The sequence below is a fragment of the Suillus bovinus genome, assembly GCF_016758785.1.
Source record: "Suillus bovinus strain UH-Sbo-P2 chromosome Unknown EDB93scaffold_149, whole genome shotgun sequence".
In the NCBI taxonomy this organism is placed as follows: domain Eukaryota; kingdom Fungi; phylum Basidiomycota; class Agaricomycetes; order Boletales; family Suillaceae; genus Suillus; species Suillus bovinus.
This window is the reverse complement of record NW_024542205.1, coordinates 33,697-58,763: the sequence shown is the minus strand read 5'-3', so window position 1 is coordinate 58,763 and position 25,067 is coordinate 33,697. Positions and strand designations below refer to the sequence as shown.

The following is a 25,067-nucleotide window of genomic DNA, read 5'->3' as shown; positions in this document are numbered from 1 at the left end:
CTTACCCTAGTATACTGCTCTACTGATTATTATAAGTCGCTCATTATCCAAGAGATATTGAAGGAGGCTTGCAGGTCTTGAAAATCCGTCGTTTTACAGGCGATAACCCTATCTATTATCACTTCTAATTACACTCCTTACGTGGTAGTCACAGTGCTCTTATCATCGATTCATCCTTCATCAACTTGAAGTGATATCAGAATCACCATGATTAAATATGCAGCAAACTAGAGACAAGTCGTTTATTGTTATATGTTCAATACCTTACTATGAAAACCAAAAGATAATAGCCAAAACAGAGGAAGCTGTTCAATACATTGGATGTCGTGGATATCACGCCTTCTGCGACGTCGCAGCCACTGGGGGCTCGATCCGTTCCACGCCCGCCATTTGCATCCTGCCATAAGGTCAACACCAGTGACATGTCCATCAGTGATCATAAACACTCACAGAGCCTCGTCCTCAATCTCTGTATGGTCAGTGACGCGAAGGTACACCATCGGTGCAGCAAAGATCATGCCAGCGACTGTGAGGCACCACGTTGACAGGAAAATGTTCATGTATCTGAAAACGCCGATTGAGCCCGTTTTGTTTCGCAAAATGGGATGAATAATGAACTTACGGGAGACTAGCACCATCGGCAGCCCAGACGCCTGCTGCACCTGCTGATTGCAGGGACTTGTCTGTGTGGGTTTCTTGATCAGTATCAAACTCGTACTTCCGATTCGAGGTCAAATACGCACAGAAGCCAGCGAACACAGCCAGCTTGGCGGGGTCGTTCGACATTGCACCCATTAGCCAGTATGCATATGTCTGCCACATCGAGTCCAGGAAGCCATAGAAGATCATGAGCCAGACATGGGCGGGGTAGTTCTTGTCCGAGAAATCGATTTTGTAAGCAGTAGCCACAGCTTCTTCAGCCCGGGTATATGTCCTGAGGATAGTATTGATATGAATTTAGAGGTGCAGTACGGTAAGATGGCTTACTTTTGGTAAAAGTATGCCCAGACGTGGACGACAAAAATCATGAAAAACACAAGGACCCAGCCGTAGAAGGCACGGACTCTGCGCCGGACTCTCTTTTGGTCAAGGACAAAGTAACCAATGAAGATGGATCCAAAGATTTGCGATGTCCAGTACATGAAGTTGTTGAGACCCCGAGTACGGATGTTGAATATTGCACCATTGTAATCATTGAATTCTGTACAACTTATCAGCAAGCACGCTGATCCTAAGAAGAAATGCACGAACGCCAGGTGTAGAAGTAATTGCTGGCAATGAACATCGGAAAGAGTAATATGATCCAAGGGTCAGTCTTCAGGGCTACGAACAAGCTGAAGAACTCCGTCTTCCAGGATGGATGGCGGACTGTGTTCACGCGAGTTCCGTCGGTGCGGATCATTTTGTTTGGATCCACCATGAACAGTGGGAGAAATACGCCAATGAGAGTCAAAATCAAGAAACCAACCTAATGAACCGTCAATTTCTGTTAGCAATAGCGGATCTAATGACTTACGTATGTTCCATTGCCAACTAGACACAACGAAATTGGTCAGTTCTGCACTGGAATAGGAATACCGTACCCCTTACCGCTATTTGCCTTATGGTAGAGAATATGAGCGTTCACCCATTCACAAATGTAACACTTTACCCACCTCACTCTTGAAATTGTTTCCAAACGCGACAGCAGACCCGACAACCCCTCCAAGGTTGAAGATGGCCCAAAAGATACTGATGAACATGCCCTTCTGAGCCTCAGTGGGGTATGACATCATTAACGAGCCCTGCGCGGTCCAAAGAAAAGCTGCACAGACGCCAAGGATGGCACCGGCTGTGACAACAAAGGCACCCGCACCAGGATGAATGTTGACAGCGCTAAAGAGCGATGTTTGAAAATAATTATAGATTGAACGACAAAACATCTTACAGGAAGGAAGCAATATACAACGAGTAGCCCCAGGTGCCAAGCATTAGAGTTAGTCGAGAACCAAGTACATTGTTAATGGAACTGGAACCAACCACAACAGTCACTATAGATAAAGTGACAGTGGTGACTCTGACTTACCCCGAAAAGAACCCGAAAAACGCAAAGGTCGCGTACAAGGTAGCGTTGGAATTGGCCTGGTCCGTACTGTTGACTTGACCACCACCCCCCAAGACCAGTAAGCGCGTTGAACATGCCGGGGCACATGAAACACACAAATCCCAACATCGAAACCTGGGTGATGGGATGTTGGTAGTATCCCCTCCATCCAGCTGGACGTTCAAAGACTTCTGCATGATGAGAACCAGAGTCCTCGCTGCTGCCACTGCCAAGTTTCTCGACTTCTGCTTGTGCGTCAGACATAGTGGCTCGAAGTCTGAAAATGGGGCTGATCACGAGGACCAATTATCGGACCACTGATTCTTTATAACGTAGCGTTATCATCAAGCGCTCATGTGGATTGAAGACCATGCGACACGCGGCGTAATGAGACCCGTGGCAAAGGCAATTGGAAGAAACGGCGGCTCGCGCTAAAATAAGCAATGCCGGCGAGGGAAAGCAAAACAAGAAAGGAACTGCACATACTTAGTGCACCCCGCGTTGGCCGAGAGGACAGCCCTGCGGCGTGTACAGGTAATGCAGCAGCTCTAAATTGTGCATGAGCAGACGCGAAATGAATCGACGATTTCATTAAAACGATATAATGAAAAATTGAAGAGATGTGAGCGCACTGAAGCCCTAGGAAGCCGCCTACTACCCCAAAAGGGTACACCGGCCGGTATACCCAATGCCGATATATCGGCACACCAAAAACTACGTATGACAAGAATGCAGAACATGCACAAGTCTCTCATGCATGTTCATTCGAATGCGATTCTGTACCGTCTCGTGCTCATTCCCAGCACATGGTGCATGGTGAATGAGCTGTCGAGACTTGTAACTCTGAGTCCAAAAGTAGCACGTAACCTGTACGATTGTACATTTTTGTTGAATGCTTCTCAAAATCAATTTGCATCACCAAGACCATAGTCCCTATAGTAACCAGGTATGAAACATTGAAATCAAATACATGTCCCATGTGTGCGCACTAAATCCACCGTTCACCATCACTTGACACTTTCACGAGCTTGGGATGAATTCTCACATTGGGTTCGATTCAGACGAGTAAACCAGTAAGAAAAGATGCAAGGCAACTGACGATGCTCATCGCTCAATCTCCGTGTAGTCCTTTAAGGCGAAATAGATCAAAGGAAAGGCGAACATCATTTCAGCAGTAAACTAAACCTAAAGCAGAAATGAATATAACAATGTTTGACATCCTTACTGAAAGGAACGAAGCGTACGTCGAGCCACTAAACGATAGCAGATACAGAAGACTGGAAGCACTCGTCGGAGGAAAGTATAAAACGTCAATTAGAACAGGAGCTCATTACGGTGGCTTCAATAGGACAACTCACAGTAAGCCAGCGAACACGGCAGCTTTGGCGAGGTACCCATCAGCCAGTAGTTGTTCGCCACATAAGAAGCCAGGTATACCGTAGAAAAATCAGTTGTCAGGGTAATCGGGGTCATTGAGATCTATCTTGACAGCAGGAGGTTCTGAGGATGCTCTAGCGCGAGTATAGGTCTTTTGAAATTAACTTTTATATCTGCCAAGAGGTAGATAGCGACTACAATAGACCAGTGGAGGAACGCACGCAAACGCTTCAAAGTGACAGATGGAGAATGAGTCAAAGATCCGAGCAGTTCAATACACCCGGTTGTTGAAGCTACGGGTGCAGATGTTGATCAAGGCACCGCTATAATCCTTGAATTCTGAAAATAAAAATCCATCGAGCTCCTGCAACGTTATTTTCACTGTGATGCTTGACTTACGCTAAGTATAGATATAGTCTCTGGCGAAAATATAACATTCGGAACAGGACGGCAGATGATCCAGGGGTACGTCTTTAGAACCACTGATAAACCCATCCGCCAGTGTGGATCATCTTGTATGGATCTACAAGGAAGACGAGCAAAACTACACCAATGAGGGTGAGGACGAGGAATCTGATCTGCAGAAGTACGATCAAATCAGTCACAAGAACTTGATCACAACTACAGAGGCACAGGGACCTACACATGTGCCGTTTTCAACTTTGTCTGGCTTACTTACTTACTTTCTGTTTGTATACACCGTACAGCCTGTATAGCAAGATGATTCGCCATGAATTGAAAGTTTGTCCCAAAGGCCACTACGGAGCCGACGAGGGCTCCCAGGTCAAAGATTCCTCATCTGAGCCTCGGTGGGGCATGAATCATTCCATATCAAGAACGTATATGCACCTAAGATAGTTCCAGCAAATGCAAAAAAATCACCTGCATCACGATGGATGTTCGTTTCCCTATTCACACCAGATAAGGAAAGAAAAGCAAGGGTAGCTGCATAGCGAATAGTACATGCATTGGCGCCGGTAGTTGTATAACTTGACAATTAGCGCCCAAGAGCGCTAAGGGGCAGTATGCCCGGGCGCATACAGCCACTATGCAGACCTGTGTGATTGTGTAATGATGGATACATCCATCGGGGCGCTGAAAGACTTCGGTTTGTTGAGCAGCCAAACTGTTGGATCCGTTCCTTTCTCTTCTTTGCTGCTTAAAGAGTTTCAAGAGCGTTTACACTTACCAACCCGAGATCCTTAGATTTACCCTTATGTCGTTAATATCGGGTATGGCCCGCATGGGTGGTGCCCCAGATATGATGTGTCAAATGGCCATCTTCAAGTGCCTTGGCTCCGGGAGTCAATAAGGGGAAAGTACGAATCCATCGGGAAGACATCTCACTGGAAGATAATTTGGGTGGTGCTAGCCTGATGCGGCTGCGCAAAGTTCAAACCAAGAATTGGTTACTACATCCAGGTGCTGACAAACGCTGCAAACACCGACAGACTCCGCGCGCCCCTACTAGGTCCCACCCACTCCTGGATAGTGAATAGATGTGCTATTCATGTTCCGTGTAAAATTTACTGCCAGTACGGAGTAAAGCAGAGTAAAGGATGCTTGAGCACTCACACGTCTGTGGAGACTCGAGAGGGTCGGTATCTGGCGCTCCGCGGTCTGCAATCTATTAAATCCCGCAAATTCCCATCACCAAGCTTTACAATCAATTGTTTCCAAGGACAAACAATAGTCTAGACTCGATTGGACAGTGGACCGAGATCACCAATTGATCATCAGTTCGAAGAGGAGCCCGGATGCGACCAGTATGCAAGACAGTGCACCAAGTTCACGCTGTCCACCATTAGCAGTGTCTGAGAATTGATTCATGTCCCATCAATACGTACAACAAATGATTCCTCCCAAAAGCAGCTATGTACAGACAAGCTCGAAGATACAAAAACAACGAAGATCTCATTACAGGTTCGTGTGTCATAAATACATCCTCTTTTGCTGCATGGAGATACGCCACTTTATTTCTGAGAGACTTCTGGAAGTCTCCCGACGTTTGGGCGGGCCAACCTGGGGAATCAATAAGTACGTAACGTAACAAGGCAACAAATTAACTTACAGAGCCTCATCGTCCATTTCCGTGTGGTCTTTTAGGCGGACGTAGACCAAGGGAAAGGCAAATATCATGCCAGCAGCCGTTAAGACCCAAGTAGAAATGAAAATGTCCATATATCTGTAAACGAAAAAATCAATGTCTACAACCTTTCTGAAAATAATAATAAAGCTTACGGTTTTTGCACAGCGTCAAGGCGCCACACAACAGCAGATCCAGCAGACTGGAAACACTTGTCTTGGGATAGTTAGGACTGGCGGCTATTGTGTGACTTGAATGTGAGATGATCTTACAAAAGCCGGTGAACACAGCAAGCTTTGCAGGGTCATTGGACATAGCGCCCATCAGCCAGTAGGCAGTTGTTTGCCACATAGAATCGAGGAGACCATAGAAAATCATGAGCCATACATATGGGGGGTAACTTGAATCGTGAATATCTATCTTGACGGCTGTAGGAGGGTCGGAGGCGCGAGTGTAAGTCCTGTGAAGTAAAGGGTCATGTAGGACAAAAGACGGACCGTGACTTGCGACTTACAATTGGTAGTAGTATGACCATACGTTGACGGCAAAAACGAAGACCACTACAATCGTCCAGCCCAAGAATGCACGGACACGTCTACGGAAGCGCCTCAGATCCAGAACGAAGTGACCAATGAAGAATGAGCCAAAGATCTGAGCAGTCCAATAAACGAAGTTATTCAAGCCGCGAGTGCGAATGTTGAACAGGGCGCCATTATAATCATTGAATTCTGAAAAACGTATCAACATCTTGCAGTGTCATTTTCCTGTGATGTTTGACTCACGCCAGGTGTAGAAGTAGTTACTAGCGAAGAACATGGGAAACAAAAGGACAATCCAAGGGTCCGTTTTCAGTGCCACAAATAGGCTGATAAACTCAGTTTTCCAAGAAGGGTAACGGATAGGCGTGACTCTGGTTCCGTCAGTACGTATCATCTTGTATGGGTCTGCAAGAAAGAGGGGCAAGACAAACGCCAGTAAGGGAGAGGGTCAGAAATACAATCTTCAGCAATATGATCAAATATTTTCATCACCATAACAGAGGAACTCACGTATGTTGCATTTCCGACTTTGTTCGCCTGATTTCTGTGGATCAACATCGTACAGCCTATATGAAAATGACGATTTACCTCGGAGTTAAAATTCGACCCAAAGGCTACTGCGGAGCCAACGACACCTCCTACATTGAAGATAGCCCAGAAGTAACCGATAAATGTCCCCTTCTGAGCCTCGGTCGGGTATGCCATCATCAAGGATCCTTGCGCCGTCCATACCAATGCCGCACAGGCACCCAGGATAGCTCCAGCAACGACAACAAAGTCACCTGCACCGGGATGAATGTTCGTTGCACTATTTCAATCTTGTTTAAGAACCCAAAGACGGAGAGCAAGAAAGGACTTACAGATAAGACCCGATTAACAGAGAATATCCCCATGTTCCGAGCAATAGACAACGTTTAGGTCCAAGCACGTTGTGCACGGAGCTAGACAGGGGATAAATCAAATGACCACACGATATCAAGCAATGCGAAAGACTGACCCAGAAAAGAAGGCAAAAAAGGCGAAGGTAGAATAGAGAGCGGATTCGCGTTTGCGGTGGTAGTTGCATCGACTTGGCCACCAGCACCAAGACCAGTCAGGGCGTTAAACATCCCCGGGCACATGAAGCACACGAAGCCCACCAAGCAGACCTGTGTGGCGGGGTGGTAGTAGATGCCTCTCCATCCTCTTGGACGCTCGTAGATCGCGACATGTCCAATAGATGAAGTTTCAGATCCACTCCCATGGGCCTTTTCTTCTCCAGTGACTGACATGGCAGAAGGAAGGAGGCGAAACACGCGGCGTTTGATTACGAGCACTGGCCGCGTTTTTAATTATATGGGCGCAAGGCCAATCGAGGCGCGCAAGAGCTCCGTAAGCAACTATGTTCTGCGGCAATATGGAGGCCCAACAACCTCAACTTAAGTGTGCCGTCATAAGGTTGAGTTAGGAATGTATGATGTCTCGAGTGTGACAGGTGACCTACTGTGGTATGAGTGGAAGTCTTCGCCAGTCTCCGCTTGATTCTGGAAGTCGATAAGAGAAGCGTTTGATGAATATGCTCTTGGGAAGATGCCACATGAACCCAAGTCCGAATAGAGGAATTTAGGACGTTATCTGCAAACTTAGAACTTAGTAACGTCGAGCGCTTGAATGATAATATACCGCAAGAGGAAAATTACCATGTCGCTTTCCATTCCCGATCATACAATGCCTGGGCACTCGCAGACGATATATTGCCGACTCCGATGGTATCGCCTACCTGTGTTCCAGGTTCCAAGTCGAAACGACGAACATAGTTGTCGAGACAAGCAGAGCCCTACATAGCCTTGACTCTTGAAGACACGTCCCATCATCGGAGATTGAATAACAGAAAGAGCTCTGGAGAGATCCGAAAGTTAACGACTGTAGTCAGACGACGATCTGAGCTAATCATCAGCAAGCACAACTCGCTGAGCGCTCACATCCACTATAAGTATTTTCGAAATCCTTGTTTACTGCGTTAGCCACCATCTGAAGTCTTGGTCTTATGGAGGGATCATCTAGCACATAAAATCCGAACTCAGTATACCCTGACTCGATTATCTATATGCAGATAGCATCCGTTTATTATAGCGAAGGTTTCATCTCCGTCCGATGGTAACTTTCAACACTTTGTAAACCTTCAAGCTTACAAGTTGGGACTTCTTTTGATATACTCATCCTATGAAATACGACTGGTGTGTGACTGCATGATGTTAGTCCCAAAGCTCATCCAAGTTTCGTTAGCGTTATTACTACCAGGCTTACTACTGGTTGGAGCTTGATTACGGTCATGGTACTCCATCGTTGGATGCATTTCATTCTATGGTCACCTGGATCAGATGCATATACACTTCGGTTCAGGTTTCCGACGAACAGCGGTGTCTTTGACAACATTTATGAGCAGTTACCAACGACTTGGTCCTAGCTTCATTCGTCATACCTGAGTTTAGAACATGAAATTCAAATTTCGCTGTGGCTGATCTACAAATATCATAGTGGCGGCGATCAAACTGACAGCGCCAGCAGGGCAGGAATTGTTCCTGAACTAGTACTGTCTGATGAGCCCTGACTATGACCCTAGCATAGCCTATGATGAGGCACTGATGTCACAAGGCCTACACCTGAGGATGATGCGATTGCTGGCAGTCGTTCGATTGGGACTCGGGGCGTGTTGTGGATATAAAATATGAAATAGAGATAATGCGGGGCGTATTCTGGCACGCCGTCGTGGAACTCTCGACACAATAGCTCGACGAGCTGAATGACCGAAGCCCATACTGTTTATCGCATCTGGTATACACTAACAGGAAGTAAACGATCGATTGATCACTCCTCTAGTGCCCCAAACAGGCCACGGCCCACGGATGGGAATACTGTCATCTTCAAGTTTCGGCAGTTCGCCAGCCGTCCACAAGGTTTGAATCAAGATGAGACCGCGCCAAAATACTGCAAGGGAAGATCGCAGGACAGCTGAAATAACGAGACTATTAGTGACGAAAGGATAGACTGGCACGAGGAAAGTCAAGTACCGAACCACTCCCGGCATGAATATGGGAGTAAAGTTGATCACTCTGCCCTGGTCATCTTTGGCAGACGAAATGTCCAATGTGGCTAACATGGTCACAATGGCAGACCACGCGGAGGCATCCGCAATATACCGCCCTGATTAAAGTCTATCTATCAGCGAAATATTTTGTAGCATTCAAACCACACGAACCTGGACATATACGCCGGCCAAAGCCGAAAATATATTGTGCGGGGTCATCAGTTGTTAGCGCGCCATCAACGTCGATGAACCTCTCTGGTATAAAACGAGATGCGTCGGGGTGCCGCTTTTCATCCCGTGTAATGCCCCTACAATCAAGTCAGTGTCACGAAAGTTGCGAGGAACATATCAAACCATGTGTTGTACGTGACGATTGTGCCTGGTGTACGATATAATAAATGATCATTGTGTCGATGGGACAAAAACAGCGCACCTTTTGGAATGAAATAGCCATCGTATACATCATCACTCAAGGTAGCATGTGGTATGCCTATGAATCTTCAGCACAGACCAGATAGATTACTTGGTGGAGAAGAATACCAAGAGGTACAACAGGCTGCCATCGGAAAGTCTCCCGCACAACTGCATCGATGTAGGGTAGCGATGCTCTGTCCTCGAACGTTGGCAGCCGATCTCTTCCAACCACCAAGTCGATTTCTGCTTGCGCGCGTTTCTGAACGTCTGGATATAATACCATGGCCAAAACAAAAACCATCAAAGTTGCCGAAGTCTGTAATAAGGATAAGCAAGGGTCAACATGATGGGGTCACCCACTTACCGTCTCATATGAAGCTGTGTGATATTCGTGTATGTCGAGAGCTCAATATCGCTTGTAAAAAAAGAGTACTTACCACCAAGTGTAGTACAAGCTGCTTTCTTCAAGGCATCTTCGAATACAGGTTTGAAGGCCTCATCTTGCGTCTCCATCCGTCGCAAATTTTCTGCGACCATTGAAGATCGAGCAGAGAACGGGCTGTCGGCCTTGAAGGATCGGATCAATGTCGAGAACCAAAGGAAAGATAAATACCCACTATGTGCTGTTGCGCATATCGAAATGGCACGTTGACCATTTCGTTGATGCGCTCGGTCGAAGCTCGAGCATTACGCTTGATTGAGGATCCCCAGCACCAGTCAGGTATCTTTAGTACTACATCCCACAAAAGTATATCTCATATTAACATTTTCTCATATAGGAGAGTTGAACTCACAGAAGGGAAAAGTCTTGAGCAACAATGCTGTCTCTGGAGTCAACACGCCTGAGGTCGAAGCCAGTGCCTTTACCACAATCTGTACCAGAGGGTCATCCCGAGCGATGACATCGTAGTCATATACGGCTGACATCACAACAGATAATGAAAATCTGTGAACAGGTAAATAATCGTTCAATTTTTGAAAATCATCTGCTGACGTTGCGAAGTGGTCATGGTAATGTTGAGGGTCATCGACTAGGTTGACGACTAACTCACGAGCCCGCCTGATCTGCATTGGGCGAAATTTGACTGCAGACTCGGGACGGAAAGTTTGGTGGAAGAGTCGTCGACAGCGACGCCATTCATCGCCATAACGCATGAATGTAAAGCTGATAGACAAGCCATATCTGCAAGAACCTCATATTGAGTAAGTAGAAGAATACTGAGATAACGCACGGCTTGAGCGTGGCCAGGTAAGGTCGATCGGAGTAAATCCGAGAACGCTTGTCCAATAAAGCTTCTGCGATGTGCTGAGAATTGACCACAACGATTTCCTGATCTAGAATTCGCACGAAGACCAAGTCCCCTGATATAATGATATGCAGTCACATATGCCCTATACTATCTATTCACGTACCATATGCAGCACCCCATTCGGTGTAAGTCAGCCAAGGCTCCTGAGTGTCAACAGATAAAACGTTCCCCAATAGTGGGAGTGGCACTGGGCCAGGAGGAAGAGAAAGATTATTCTGCTGCTTCTTGATGAAGCGTCCAAATGCCGTGACGGCAACAAAGGAAAGAGAAATGCCAGCAAGGATAGCAAGGTGACCATCAACTGTATTGGCCATGATTCGAGAGTAGGTTAGCAAACGGTATATAATGCAACCGTCCTTATACAGTAGACATACACAAGACCAGTGGCGAGTGGCATTGACCGGAGCATCATGCTGGATTGAACGTGTCAAGCCGCTTGAACATCTTTAGATTCCAGACTTTGGCTACATCCTTATGGTGTTCGCCTGTCGTAGATTTTGTGTATCAGATGAATAAGATCGCCGCCCACGCAGATGTCTCCAGGGATGTGTCTCTGCTCTTTACATCCCACATTCCGAAGGAAATCGTATTATGCGCCGTCCGCCAAGCAATTTCATAACATCTTGTACCCAAAGACCACAAATAGTCGAACGACAGGGTTTGTCTTGCGCGTGAATTGCTGGCGAGTCTACGTGCCTATCTGTTGAAATAGTCAGAACCGGTCATAGTCATATAATGCAGTAAGTATTAGGCCTGCGATCATTTGAGTATAGGCCCATATGGGGGGCTGTACTATGCGTCCACCAAAGCAAGAACTTACCTGCACAAGCTGAATGCTACTGAAGCATTCAATAACAACACTTTAACTAGGACCTACTAGTACAACTTGAACTTCAAGGTTTGAACGAGATCGTCTTACATAATCGTTGGGTCATGTGATGCAGAGCTCATTCTTCGGAATTCCCATCTCCTTCAAAAGTTCACTCTGGCGTGCCGTTCCCTTGCAGAAAAAAAGAAATTGATTTTTAAACTAAACACTGAACGGATGTGCTACGTTTGTACAAGGTCATTTTGGGAGAGGAAGATGAGTTTTGAAGTGGTTTCAGTCTAAGGGAAAAGGTGAGCTGCGAGGGTGGGTGGGCTGCCTCGTTGTGTCTTGGCTAAGTTTGCCCCCTCAGGGCTCTAGGATGGTTTAGAGCTGTCATTCTGAAGGTTAGCGAGGCGTCTGATCGCGTTGTTGCGCAATTAGACCTACAAAGAGGATGGTGGGGAAAAGAAAAGCTAAGTCGACGGAATGTACGAGGTCAATGGTCGACACAGCAGAGAAAGAATAGGTGCGAACATCGTCACGCTTGTTGTTCACTCAAAAGCTTAACTGTATTTCCTCCACTCGCTCGTGCCTCGCTACGTAATAGAGTGTCAACCTTGCTCTGCACTCTTTCATCCTCCTCTCGCTATCTTTGTTTAATCAAGATCTAGATCACCGCGCACATGCAGACTTGCATCCGGTCTTGCTTGTCATGACTATGTCTTTGCCCCAGACATCCCACACTCTTGTCTGGATCCACTCAGCAGAGTCAACACTTGCCATTCGCTCACTGTGATCTGCACACCACACTGAATCCACATTCCACGTACTATATGCTCTGTCCATTTAGCAATGACCTTCTTCGTCTCAGCGCTCCAAAACCTCACTTTCCTATCGCCGCTTTCGCTCGCAACAGCGCTGCAATTCGGAGACAGTGTCGTGGTGAGCACATTCCTGCCATGACCACTGGCGTCTTACCTATCTGGTCTCAGAGAAGACATAGTCGGCGCTTTGTGTACAAATCACGAGTCACGACTGATCTTGAAATATGTACGCTAGTGAGGCGTACCAAAATATTACAATTACAATACTCGTCTGTCAGTGGTAAGTATTGCAGAAGACCCTAAGGTATTATTTACGAGGCGCACTATTTAGGCATGCCTAGTGCTTAAATCATGGATGATCAGTGGGCGTTGTAACGGGGAGTACTGTGTGGGGAACCAAGGCCAGACCTCTACGGCGGGAGGCTACGGCTCTCTCTATCCAGGACCGACTACGACATACGCGAGGACTACCGACTACGAGCCAGGACCCTGCCACTGCCGACCTGCCCTGCCAGAGCGCCCCGCTCCAGCGTTTGAGTTGAAGTCGAAGAAGTTTGGCATCCATTCGTTCAAACGTCTTTCAAAGTACGTCCAATCCTGCGTCCGCTTCGCAGTTTAAGTGCTATGCGAATGAAGTGCTGAGATCTGTGACTTGAGCCTAAGGTACGGCATGCTTTGCATAATGGATTGTGCAGATGGTCATAACAATCATTCGACAAGCGTGTCGCATTTCGTCTTCACTTCACATTTTTCTAGCCATTTTATCTTTGAAATCAAATAGTGTCATACGTCTGCAAGCGGTGTAGTATGATTTTACCGTGTGCGGAAAATATCATATTCGAATTTCGCTTTGGCTGATCATACTGACATCTACAAATGTCAGTGGCGGTGATTAAACATCAACAGCGCCAGCAGGGGGGGAACTGTTCCTGAACTAGTACTGTCTGATGAGCCTGACTGTGACACTAGCCTAAGCAGCACATGTGCATTAGTCCATCTTCCACTTTCGAGAGCTATGCGAGTGAGGCGCTGACGTCACACGAGGTGTGCACCTGATTGCTGCAGGGCAATCGTTCAATTGGGACTTGAGGCATGTTGTGGATATGAAACAGAGATAACGCAGTGTATTCTGGCACACCATCACAGAACCATCGACACAATAGCTGGACACACCAATACTGTTTATCGCATCTGATATACACTAGCAGGAAGTAAACGATCGCTTGATCACTCCTCTATTGCCCCAATCAGCCACGGATGGGGACACTGTCATCATCCCTTCTTTCAAGTTTCGGCAGTTCGCCAGCTGTCTACAAGGTCTGAATCAATGTGAGACCGTGCCGAAATACTGCAAGGGAAGACTGCAGGAAAGCTGAAGCAACGAAACAGTTAGTCATGACAGGTTGGAATGACATGAGGAAGCCAAGTACCGAGCCACTCCCCCGATGAACGTGGGTGTAAAGCTGATCACTTTATCCTGGTCATCTTTGGCAAAAGAAATATCCAATGTGGCCAACATGGTCACAATGGCAGACCATGCAGAGGCAACAGCAGTATACCGCCCTGATTAAAGTCTATCTGTCGGCAAAATATTTTGTAGGATTCAAATAACACGAACCTGGACATATACGCCGACCAAAGCCAAAAATATATTGTGCGGGATCATCAGTTGTTAGCGTGCCATCAACGTCGATAAATCTCTCCGGTATAAAACGAGATGCGTCGGGGTACCGCTTTTCATCCCGAGTAGAGCCCCTACAATCAAGTCAGTATCATGCGAGCTGGGAGGAACATATCGGACCATGTGTTGTGCATGATGATTGTGCCTGATGTGGGATATCATGAATGGTCATTGCGTTGATGAGATAAAAACAGCCCACCTTTTGGAATGAAATAGCCATCATAGACGTCATCACTCAAAGTAGCATGCGGTAAGCCTATGAGATTGTCTTCAGCACAGACCAGATTACTTGGTGGAGAAGGATACCAAGGGGTACAACAGGCTGCCATCGGAAAGTCTCCCGTACAACTGCATCGATGTAGCGTAGCGATGCTCTATCCTCGAAAGTTGGCAGCCGATCTCTCCCAACCACCGAGTCGATTTCTGCTTGTGCGCGTTTCTGAACGTCTGGATATAATACCATGGCCAAAACAAAAACCATCAAAGTTGCCGAAGTCTGTAATGAGGATAAGCAGCGGTCAACATGATGGGGTCACCCACTTACTGTCTCATATGAAGCTGTGTGATATTAGTGTATGTCGAGAGCACAACATGGCTGAAGAAAAGTGTACTTACCCGCAACACCAGTAGTAGCTGCTTTCTTCAAGATATTTTCGAATGCAGGTTTGAAAGCCTCATCTTGCGTCTCCATCCGTCGCAAATTTTCTGCGACCATTGAAGATTGAACGGAGAACGAGCTGTCCGCCTGGGGAAGGGTCGAATCAATTTCTGGAACCAAGGGGAAAATAGATACCCACCATGTGCTGTTGCACATATCGAAATGGCACGTCGGCCATTTCATTGACGCGCTTGGTCGAATCTCGAGCACTGAGCTTGATCGAGGATCCCCAGCACCAGTCAGGTATCTTTAGTACTACATCCCACAAAAGCGCATGTCACGTTAACATTTGCTCATATAGGAGAGTCGAACTCACAGAAAGGAAAGGTCTCGAGCATTAATGCTCTCTCTGGGGTCAACAAGGCCGAGCTCCGATCCACTGCCTTTACCACGATCCGCACCAGAGGATCGTCACGAGCGATGATATCGTAGTCATATATGGCTGACATCACAACAGATAATGAAAATCTGTAAACAGGTAAATAATCGTTCAATTTTCAAAAAAATCATTTGCTGACGTTCCGAGGTGGTCATGATAATGTTGAGGGTCATCGACTAGGTTGACGACTAACTCACGAGCCCGCCTGATCTGCATTGGGCGAAATTTGACTGCAGACTCGGGACGGAAAGTTTGGTGGAAGAGTCGTCGACAGCGACGCCATTCATCGCCATAACGCATGAATGCAAAGCTGATCGACCAGCCATATCTGCAAGAACCTCAGACTGGTTGAATAGAAGAATACTGAAATAACGCACGGCTCGAGAGTGGATAGGTATGGTCGATCGGAGTAGATCCGAGAACGCTTGTCCAATAAGGCTTCTGCAATGTGCTGAGAATTGACCACAACAATCTCCTGATCTAGCATTCGCACGAAGACCAAGTCCCCTGATATAATAATATGTACTATGTATGCCATATACTATCTGTTAACGCACCATACGCAGCCCTCCATTCGGTATAAGTCAGCCAAGGCTCCAGAGCGTCAACAGATAAGATGTTCCCTAACAATGGGAGCGGCACTGGGCCAGGGGGAAGAGGAAGGTTATTCTGTCGCTTCTTGATGATCCGCCCAAGTGCCTTGACAGCGACAAAGGAAAGAGAAATGCCAGCAAGGATAGCAAAATGACCATCAACTGCAGGGACCATTATTCGAGGAGTGGGTTAGCAAACGGTATCGATTATGCAACTCAGTGATGTATCTCATATTGCTATATATATGCGGGTGCCAGGCGCTTGGAAGGCGGAGCAGATGATCGAGCCACATAGGGTAAGAAAGGATATGATCAAGGGAAAAGGTACTGTGTTTGCAAGCGATGCATGATGTCGCTCACAGTTGCTTAGTCATCAAGGACATCAAGGACCGGAGGACGCAGGTCGCTATGAATAATGCTGGGTCTGAAATTTGAAAAATGGTTTACCTCTGCCTCCAACGTTGTATATGCCAGACGCTGTACGTACTACGCTACTAACTAAACTCACTCAGTTATTGTTTTGTGTTGAACTGCAGCATTGACGAGTCACGACTAATGTATAGTGTGTTCCAACTCCCGAGATGATACAAAATCTTGGCACCACTAAAGGATATGTTACGATGTGAGCTGCAATACTTATATCATGCGCAAAATAACTATGTTCATGATGGTCTTGTTCGTTTCTCACTCATCGTCACAGTATATTATCATCAGAGAACCCGACAAGTCTCGTAGAGTGTTTGACGTTGACTGTGGGGCTTTGACGTTATGATATACGACTTTATATTGCGTTTAGCGATGAAAATCAAGGACATGCTCTGCATGTATTGGCATATAATGTTATCACCAGTCCTCTGATGGCTCTGTGGCTCTATGGCGGTCCTGGTCTGTTCAAGGATGGACAGACTCGAGTGGTCAGACCGGTCAACATCAGCGCCGTGCAGGGTGGATCAACAGCCGATGCAGAAATGAGCGCCTGGCCTACTATCACAATAGGTTTGAGTGAAGATAATGTTCATTCCACGGGATCTCCTGTTCCCGGGGCCAACAGCCACGAGGCTTTCCCGCCATGCCTCTTCCACGTGCGTGTAAAGATTAAAAACGTTGGCGGTTGTGCCGAGAAATTTTTGCTTCCCCCATTCCTTCTTCCACCTATGTCCACAGCACGAATAATGCACAACACGGCCCCGCGATCTAGTCCCGCAGCTATAAACACCGACCTCCTAACCAGCGAGTAAGTGGCGAGTTAGACTAAGTTGACTATAAACTTATGGACACACAGGAATTTGATTGATGCGAATCCAGTGATTGAGGAGCCTGCCATGTCCATCGAGGTCGACATTAATGAAAATATGTGAATGTCGAACAATCAACATGGGATACTTGACGTCTGACTTTATTATCCCAAAGATCGGGCGCCCTTAGGCTGGAACAGGAACAGGTCCGAGATGAGATCGAGCCGAGTAACGCGAGTGAGCAACATGTGGCCTCCATCGAGGGAGGTCTGGCCAGAACTATGTAAATATCAACCAACCAACACAGTACACTTGACTAACTATATTATCTCAAAGGTCAAGCACTCTGGAGCAGACCCCGGACAATGAAAAAGAGCCGAATAAAACGAAAGAGAATCCTGCGGTGTCCATCGAAGGAAGCCTTGCTAAGATGTGACTGTCAACTCATCAGCACCGTGTACTTAACGTTTGACCATGTTTCTTAAGGTCAGACACGCTGGGGCAGATTCTCGATGTCCTCAAAGAATCGACCATCGCAGAAGAACGCGGAAAAGATGATAATTCAAAGTTTTGGGCGACGTATAAGAAAGTCTCGACTGAGCACGACGACGACTTCCTCGGGCGGGCCAATGATGATATGGGCATTATTCTGACTTTTGTGAGTTTCCTTCTACGTTTCCCAATACAAGTCTCACAGGCGTATTAGGCTGGTCTGTTCTCAGCGGTCAACTCCACCTTCATCGTCGGAATGCAGCCTGATCCAGGAGACACTACCAATGCCCTCGTCCTGAATCTGATCCAGATAATTGTTGACGGCCCAAATTCCGTACCTAACATCAATACTCTTTCCTCATCTACGGGATTTTCATCTGCGACAGTCTGGATGCAAACACTTGCCTACGCCAGCCTCGCATTCAGTGTCTTGGCTGCATTTGGGGCTGTCTTGGGCAAACAATGGCTGAACTCTTACAAGTCAGTTCGAGGACGAGGGTCTCTTGAAGAGCGCGGCATAGAGAGGCAGATGAAGCTAGATGGACTAGAATATTTTTGCCTCCGGACCGTCTTGCAAGTATTCCTGGTGCTACTCCAGATTTCGCTCCTGCTCTTCGGCCTTTCGCTAAGCGCCAACATGTGGGCCCAGCAAACCACCATATCCAGCGTCATCATCTGCACCACAGCTTTTGGCATTCTATTCTACGTGGGCACTACACTTGTGTCAGCGTTACGTCCGGATAGTCCCTTCCAGACGCCAGCCTCCAAGCTATTTGTTGCCATCCGCCAAAAAATTATTCCAGATAAATCTACATCGACTCGTCGCACACTCGCTAAATCATCCGCCGTTCGTTGGGTACTGGAGACATCGACGAACCCTGAAATTGTTGAGGCTGCAGCTACGATTGTACCTTGCGTGCCATGGCCCCCGAACCTTGATGCTTCAGCAGCCTTTGCACGTTTGCGTGATAATTTTGCAGCGTGTAATGACAGACAAGAGCTATATGTAAAGTTTGGCAGAGCCATGGCCTATCTTTGCATCCAGCCGGTGAAAATCAACAAGGAACTTCTGGGGTTTCTCTGGGATGATAAATTTAGCTCAACTCGAAGTCGTTTCATTCGCGATGCATTCATGGCTGGAAAGGCAGCATACGATCAGCTCAAGGATACACGAGAAGAAAAAGATAAACAGAAGCATCGGGCCAGCTGCACGCACTGCTCTGAGAACAATGCTTGTCCACGGAATCCGCAATCAACTTTCACGTCCGGATGATGAAGTCTTGATTTGGTATGGTGATTTGCGCTGGCGTGCACAGCGACGAGCGTGAGCCCTAGCTGTGAAGAATTTGATTGGCTCGTCGACTACCTGGAGGGCGACGCAAACACAGATGATGAAACAACAGCTGGCGCTTTGCTTGCACTCAGCGCCGTGCATGGACTAGGGAGCCCTACCAAGCAATATTCCTACATCAAGTCGCTGATCCGCTGCATGGAACTCCACCAGACCTCTCCGAGTCCGGTATTGCGCGTTAAGAGCTATGTTCAAAGCTCGTAAAGAACTCGAATCACTAACGCCACAAGATGGCGATGCACAACTCCTGGATCACCTTTCTCACTCTCTTTTAACTGTCGTGCGCCCAAATGATGACCAGACAGTCCACAACGCTGAACCTGACGCCCCTTTCTGCCAAGAACGATACTATTGCTACATCCGCCTCATCTATGCCCTGACAGGGAATGACAAATGGTGTCGGCGTCTGATCCGTGATGGACATGACAAGTGGTGCATTTCTCTGGTTAACAGTGTCTCTCTAGGTGATTATTTGCGAGTCGGATCCTGCCTTGTTATGATTTTGGACCGTTTCAAGCGTGTCACGTCCTTGCCTGATGATATTCCTTTCATTCTTGCCGAGGAGAGGCGGCAGTTACCCATCGCAGACGCATGGGAGACAGCACAATATGCCTCACAGGACGACCCCTACGTTGATGCAATACTAGCCCTCGTGGAAGCGACGAGACGGAATTTGGAAGCCTCTGGTGTCACGAGGGAATGGTTAGATCTCCCTGAAAAGGTGAATAGAGCTAGGGTCAATTTACAGAAGAAGCAAACGTTCTATGTGAAGGCTGGTATAGCCCAGGCTGATATTGAGGCCGCGTTATCATCTATGCAGGACTTGCGCACCGAGCTGAATCGTAGGATCGAGGAATGAAACACATCGCAATGGGACAATGGAGCTTCGGGATCGTGAAAGACATGCATCCGTATCAAAGTACTTTTACGCATTTGTTACACATGTTGTTCGCATAGCATAGCTAAGCACCTGGTTCATAAGATAGATATCGTTTAATCACAAAATTGGTATGGCGCTTTACAAAAGTTTTTTCACCTGGTACTCGTTCCAGCATTAAGTATGTGTCAAGAAGTTGGCAACTGACGCTTTGGCACCGCCTTCAAGTTAAGTGTCACTGATCCGACCAAGAAGTTCCCTGTGGCAAAGCGATTCGAACCACACGTTGAGCAGAAGTCCGACTTCCGTTCAGGCATTAGAAAATACACCTGTGGATACCAGAAGCTAGGAGAGCAAGACTGGGATGATTCTGGACTGGACAGCGTGACATGCCACTAGTGTACATCCTGTACTTCAGAGATTATGATAAGTTCAGAGCGACTTGCCATCTTGACACAAACGCGCGTTACAAGGGCAATTGATAAACACAGTTGTAGGTACTTGAACGAAGCACACTCAGCATCCTGTGGCGATTTACACGGTAATCAAAGTGTCTTGACTTGTGTTTTGCCATTCGTTGTGTCCATTAACGAAGGTGGATGATGACCGCACCGCGATGGCGAGCACCTATTTAGAACGCAGAGGGATGTTATGATTATCGGTGTCGGGCTATTACTTTAGTGTGTTATATGCTACATGCATGAGTCATACCATCTAGATGTAAACAAAAAATATAGTGTGCATGTCCTGAGTGCTAAATGACAATGTAATGGTTACCTGGAGGTACTCGACACCGCGTCGTGGACTTGAAAAGAACGCAAGGTCGCTGACTACTCGGCAGTAGCGCCGCAATGAGGAAATTCGGTTTTTACTCCTCCTCCCTGCTGGTTTGTTTCACCACGTCGACTGTCCCAATCTCTGGAGCCCCAGTGATGGTCAATGCTGAGCTGCCATCCTCAAGCACTTCCTTGATTTCACTGTTCAAAATACCTCCATTCTCCAGGTGACCCCAGACAATTTTTTCCCTTCCCATTGCCTCCTCCTCTGCCTCCGCCCTCAACGTCTCTTTCCTCCCGTCTCTCGATAGCTGACGCAATACCTTAACACTTGTCGACGGTGGTCGGAAAAGCCTGGGATTGAACGACGGAGGGCTATTATTATCGGCTTCAGGTCCTTCCTCCTCTACCAAACCGTTCTCGACCATTGCAACAGGGCTCTCGGCACCTGCCACCACATCGTGTAGTCTGCCTATTGTTATTTCCTCACCCTCACCTGAAGGGCAGGTAGCGTCCTGTTGTCTGCCGAAATCCAGCGCATTCCACCATGCCTTCATCTCTTCCGGTCCGCTGATATTTGCTGGGAAATTCCACGCACGGAACTGCCTATCTTTGGCAGATGCAAGGTTGGCCCGGATTCTGGAGGTTTCTAGCGAGCTATGCGAGACGGTCCAATGGAGAATCCCTTGTAACACCGAAAATATTAACATGCATGATGACAAAATTTGAAGAAAGATGTGGCTACGCACAGTTCTCGTCAGGCGTGACACCAATCGCTTTTGAGCCCCATACAGGCTGGCCAGCGACAAAGTTCTGCACCTCTACGTCAATCTGAACGATTGGAGGCTCCTCTGTCTTCACTTTGTCCTCCTCCTCACCATCTTTCCCTTGCTCGACGGCCTTCGTTTCATCCTCTACCTCCTTCAAATCTACTATGTCCTGTCCCTTACCTTCCTTCTCAGCATCCCACTCGACAGGCTCCACCCATATATTCATCTTCGGCGAGCGCTCCCGTGTCTCGAAAGTACATTTCACGCTCTAATCAGGATTAGACAAATCAATAAAAAGTTGCAGAAGACAAAACGGACTCACCCTCTCCCCAAACACTCCAACAATCTCATCCATTACCATTTCCAGCAGTTTCACACACTTCTCGAATACCCGCGCGCCTTTGGTAGGCGTACTATTGCCGTTGACAACACCAGTAGGTTTCACATCTTGTCCAAACAAGCGCGCATCCATCTCCTCGAGCGAGATGTACTGGAACCCGAAAATGCGGGCCGTGTTATGGTAAGCGACAAATACACCATCCATGTTGCCGATACGAGCTTGGAAGCTGGTATGGGATAGTGTCAAGACAAGAGACAAACAGGATGCAACGCGAACATACCTGTATTTCAGGAATGCGCTTCGAATTAAATCGTAATATTCTTTCTCGAAGCTCTCCAGTGGTCCATGAAGCGTACGAATGAGGTAACCTGAGTTCTCCTACATTTAACGAAATCCGTCAGCCAGAGTCCCGGTTCACAGTATACAGTATGAATGCGAAAGTACTGAGCCATTGATATGTAAATAATGTGCTCCGATAGAACTACAATAATGGATGAAGATCAGAAACAAACAAAGAATACGCACCTCGAAATTTAGTAAATCTAGTCGGATTGGGACCGCAGCACGGGTCTTGACATCAAAAACGCCTGTTCCTGGTAAGCGCGGGTCGACGCAATCAAGTTGGGAGCGCATCAAAAAGCGGTCACTCTGTCCCATGAGTCAGCAAGTCGCCCATCGTCAATCATACCATAGAACACGGAGGCTGTCAGAAACTCACGCACGAGAAAGCGTAAGAAAAAACCGCACCTTCGCATACCGATATGCCTCCCTCCTTTTATCTTCCTCACCTTCCGGTAGGGCAGGCGAAGAGCGCAGGAGAGTCTTGAACTCAGGTTCCGGGACTGTCAAGAATTTTTCGAGGAGAGTGCCCTGTAATGCGAACGCATGCATTAGTTACGTGATACGCAAATCAAAATCCATAATGCATGTCACGTATGAAAAATGAGGAGCAAACAAAAACAGAACAGAGTACACCCGCCCGACTCACCATCCAGGTCAATACATTCTTATTACTGTCATCCTCGCCGTCTTTGTTGGAGTCGACCGCCCATACACCGTCTTTGTATCGTAACACGACTGATACGGGCATACGCTGGCCTGGGGTAAAGTCCGTTGGCTGTGAATAGACATGTCAGCAAGTATTAGAATGCGTATAAGCAGAATGGGAGGGTCTATAGATGCGTCCAGGAACGTGTAGTGAAATGGAATGATTAAGAAGCAAGTGGAGACCGCGCGTCAAGGCAAAAGAGCATACGTTACATGTCAAGAGCTCGATATTTAGGTTATTTAACTGCACCGCGCAACACATAGATTTGAGAAAGAATGATAAAATTCATGCCCAAAAAATCAGCCTCAGGAACCGTAAAAACAACCCACCTCGTGCGCAAAAGCGCCGCTTAAAACGCTCGTATCTACTTCCTTTCCACCAGAGATGAGGAAGTAAACGTGGCTGAGCAGACCGGTGAGGGAGGATGTGGAGCCAACATATGGTCGGGAGTGTATTTTGGCGAGGGTGTGGAGGTCCTATGAAGTGCGTATCCTAAGATTTTGTAGAAAAAAAAAGCAGGGGTCGAACGTACATGATCATGAGAACTCCGTATAAACCCAGTGACGCGCTCGAACGCAAAATCTGTAACTTTGGGTATGCTCTCGAGCCAAGGTGTGAAATTATATACACGTGAGCGTGGATCTTGGAGCCAATGGACGCCAGGGCTACGAAATAAAGTTAGAATGGCGTCCACAATCCACAAGGCACAAAGACGCGCTTGAATAACACCCTATCAAGCCCATGTGCAAGCCGCGCAATAGGCTTGTGTTCTGAGGGTGGGTCAATATCTGGCGATACAAATGTCAGAACCACGTTCAAAACCTTGCAAATGTTGCCAAATAACACGAACCTTCCAGAATATTGTTGATAGAGCTCGGTCCGCTTGATGAAGGATCATTCACATCACGCGCGTCGTCGAAGAGACCCTCTACGCGGCGGGTGTAAGGTAGGGGATGACGTTGATGCGGCGGTTGCCCACGTCTCGTAGACTTGACCCGATTTTGTGGTCCGTCGCCACTGAAAGACTCCCGCAATTCATGATTCTCATTCTCCCCCGGTCGAAGCGCTTCACATGATAGGCCAAAACCAAATGAAAAGAAAGACTATAATGATTTCATGAAAAACTCACCGTCCTCGCCCCACCCTGTAATCCAGCTATCCTTCGCCAAACGTTTGGTCTTCCCAGAACCTTCGAACAGTATCTGCATTAGCTCCAAACGCTTCGCGTCGAACCCTGCAAGGGAAGCACGCGCTGATTCTACAGCAGGTCGTGTTCCACCACCACCAACTTTCCTTTTTTTTGGATGCTTCTCCTTTCTCCTTTTCTTCGAGACACCTGGCGCTGGAACGACATGTTGAGAATTTCGAATGCATGAGTTGCTGCGCGAGTCACGCTGGCTACGCAAAGAGCGCGAGAGTTTCCCAAGTACGTGTACAGGTCCCTGCTCATGGCCACCCTTTTGGCCTTGCTCATCATTCACAGTCTCTCTGCTTCGGCTATCAGTATTTCCTAAGTCCACGCTTTGACTCCGGTCCTGGCTCTGGCTCTGGTTTGAGCCCGCGTCCGAATTGGCATTTAAAACGCCCGCAGAAACGCCAAATGCTCGTCTTCTGCAAGTGAGTGCACCGATAGCAATGGAACGCGCATTGTGGAGACGGTGCATCCGAAAGTCGTAGTTCAAAAGCTTCAGTTTTTTGAGTTTAATGAAAAGCTTTTTGATGGGCGCTTATTTACATAACAATTCTCAATAGTCAAAATCAGATTGCATTTCAAGTTGGGATTGTCTATTGATTCACACGTGCTCCCATGCACCCGTGAAATTTATCCAGACTTCAGAACCAACCGCATCGATCAAGTCAGCAGCGAACTGCGTATCATCTTAATTGTGCCAATCAACAACAATGCAATGCGAAAGCAGAAACACGACTCACTAATATCCAGTCGTACCACTCATGGACTTGCCCATCGGTAGACATCTTAAATACAAAACCAGTGATTTTGAAACTATTAACATTGCAAGGTGAGTGATGAGGTTCGATCCTGGACTCGGTGCAAAGTAAACTGCTCATACTCACATTTCTGTTACCGCATTTCAAACCTTTGGGCAGCAGTCGTTGTCGACGTTGCAATGTTGTTGTGCTGAGTTGCACGCACTGACAGAAATGCATGCTGCCAAAGCAGTTAGGACGACGATGAAGGAGAAATGCATGATTTGTGCGAGGTGATACGAGCTTTGTTAATGAGGAACTTTGACTAAAATCACTGAGGTGAGGGGTACTACGCTCAACACGGCTTACTTTTATATCGTGAAAATAGTGCTGTGGGCAAAACTTGAGGTTCTATTGGGTTGGCAGCTTG

At 47.2% G+C, this 25,067-nt stretch overlaps 9 protein-coding genes across 9 annotated transcripts; 4 read left to right on the top strand and 5 right to left on the bottom strand.

Moving 5' to 3' along the window:
* Nucleotides 1-333: 333 nt before the first annotated feature.
* Nucleotides 334-2,347, bottom strand: EDB93DRAFT_1109283 (MFS general substrate transporter; the record flags this gene model as incomplete). Its single annotated transcript, XM_041447944.1, has 10 exons — nt 334-397; nt 451-564; nt 623-934; nt 988-1,201; nt 1,252-1,468; nt 1,517-1,533; nt 1,579-1,600; nt 1,656-1,875; nt 1,928-2,030; nt 2,062-2,347. The coding sequence occupies 10 exons, from the start codon at nt 2,345-2,347 to the stop codon at nt 334-336; spliced, it is 1,569 nt and encodes a 522-aa protein (XP_041301039.1).
* A 3,086-nt stretch (nt 2,348-5,433) lies between these two features.
* EDB93DRAFT_1257019 (MFS general substrate transporter) lies at nt 5,434-7,356 on the bottom strand (the record flags this gene model as incomplete). Its single annotated transcript, XM_041454041.1, has 10 exons — nt 5,434-5,482; nt 5,532-5,645; nt 5,702-5,762; nt 5,819-6,006; nt 6,061-6,274; nt 6,329-6,490; nt 6,544-6,622; nt 6,674-6,893; nt 6,946-7,026; nt 7,079-7,356. 10 exons carry the CDS (start codon nt 7,354-7,356, stop codon nt 5,434-5,436), a joined length of 1,446 nt encoding a protein of 481 aa, XP_041301038.1.
* Nucleotides 7,357-8,906: 1,550 nt separating this feature from the next.
* EDB93DRAFT_1257018 (cytochrome P450) lies at nt 8,907-11,190 on the bottom strand (the record flags this gene model as incomplete). Its single annotated transcript, XM_041454040.1, has 12 exons — nt 8,907-9,268; nt 9,324-9,460; nt 9,507-9,531; nt 9,586-9,642; nt 9,693-9,882; nt 9,931-9,944; nt 10,004-10,133; nt 10,184-10,299; nt 10,361-10,512; nt 10,561-10,749; nt 10,799-10,928; nt 10,980-11,190. 12 exons carry the CDS (start codon nt 11,188-11,190, stop codon nt 8,907-8,909), a joined length of 1,713 nt encoding a protein of 570 aa, XP_041301037.1.
* Nucleotides 11,191-12,262: 1,072 nt separating this feature from the next.
* EDB93DRAFT_203748 (uncharacterized protein) lies at nt 12,263-13,341 on the top strand. Its single transcript, XM_041455690.1, has 4 exons — nt 12,263-12,626; nt 12,677-12,781; nt 12,840-13,093; nt 13,166-13,341. Exons 1-4 carry the CDS (start codon nt 12,537-12,539, stop codon nt 13,287-13,289), a joined length of 573 nt encoding a protein of 190 aa, XP_041301036.1. The 5' UTR covers nt 12,263-12,536; the 3' UTR covers nt 13,290-13,341.
* Nucleotides 13,342-13,612: 271 nt separating this feature from the next.
* Nucleotides 13,613-16,203, bottom strand: EDB93DRAFT_1332682 (cytochrome P450). Its single transcript, XM_041455258.1, has 13 exons — nt 15,784-16,203; nt 15,604-15,733; nt 15,366-15,554; nt 15,164-15,315; nt 14,987-15,102; nt 14,805-14,934; nt 14,734-14,747; nt 14,496-14,685; nt 14,389-14,445; nt 14,310-14,334; nt 14,127-14,263; nt 13,939-14,071; nt 13,613-13,880 (listed from the first exon to the last, which is right to left on the bottom strand). Exons 1-13 carry the CDS (start codon nt 15,992-15,994, stop codon nt 13,793-13,795), a joined length of 1,572 nt encoding a protein of 523 aa, XP_041301035.1. The 5' UTR covers nt 15,995-16,203; the 3' UTR covers nt 13,613-13,792.
* A 48-nt stretch (nt 16,204-16,251) lies between these two features.
* EDB93DRAFT_203617 (uncharacterized protein) lies at nt 16,252-17,591 on the top strand. Its single transcript, XM_041455689.1, has 5 exons — nt 16,252-16,441; nt 16,520-17,053; nt 17,102-17,173; nt 17,230-17,337; nt 17,391-17,591. Exons 2-5 carry the CDS (start codon nt 16,677-16,679, stop codon nt 17,488-17,490), a joined length of 657 nt encoding a protein of 218 aa, XP_041301034.1. The 5' UTR covers nt 16,252-16,441; nt 16,520-16,676; the 3' UTR covers nt 17,491-17,591.
* Nucleotides 17,592-17,604: 13 nt separating this feature from the next.
* On the top strand, nt 17,605-18,012 carry EDB93DRAFT_1046003 (uncharacterized protein; the record flags this gene model as incomplete). Its single annotated transcript, XM_041444619.1, has 2 exons — nt 17,605-17,712; nt 17,761-18,012. Coding segments are annotated over 2 exons (360 nt in total), but the record flags the coding sequence as incomplete, so codon positions are not given.
* A 1,072-nt stretch (nt 18,013-19,084) lies between these two features.
* EDB93DRAFT_1257015 (uncharacterized protein) lies at nt 19,085-19,756 on the top strand (the record flags this gene model as incomplete). Its single annotated transcript, XM_041454039.1, has 1 exon — nt 19,085-19,756. The coding sequence occupies one exon, from the start codon at nt 19,085-19,087 to the stop codon at nt 19,754-19,756; it is 672 nt and encodes a 223-aa protein (XP_041301032.1).
* A 629-nt stretch (nt 19,757-20,385) lies between these two features.
* Nucleotides 20,386-24,666, bottom strand: EDB93DRAFT_203530 (mitochondrial protein Pet127-domain-containing protein). The gene is made up of 13 exons (XM_041455688.1): nt 24,641-24,666; nt 23,838-24,587; nt 23,559-23,774; nt 23,427-23,496; nt 23,241-23,373; nt 23,038-23,184; nt 22,649-22,777; nt 22,408-22,530; nt 22,186-22,308; nt 21,941-22,038; nt 21,643-21,886; nt 21,300-21,588; nt 20,386-21,235 (listed from the first exon to the last, which is right to left on the bottom strand). Exons 2-13 carry the CDS (start codon nt 24,370-24,372, stop codon nt 20,643-20,645), a joined length of 2,700 nt encoding a protein of 899 aa, XP_041301031.1. The 5' UTR covers nt 24,373-24,587; nt 24,641-24,666; the 3' UTR covers nt 20,386-20,642.
* Between the last annotated feature and the right edge of the window lie 401 nt (nt 24,667-25,067).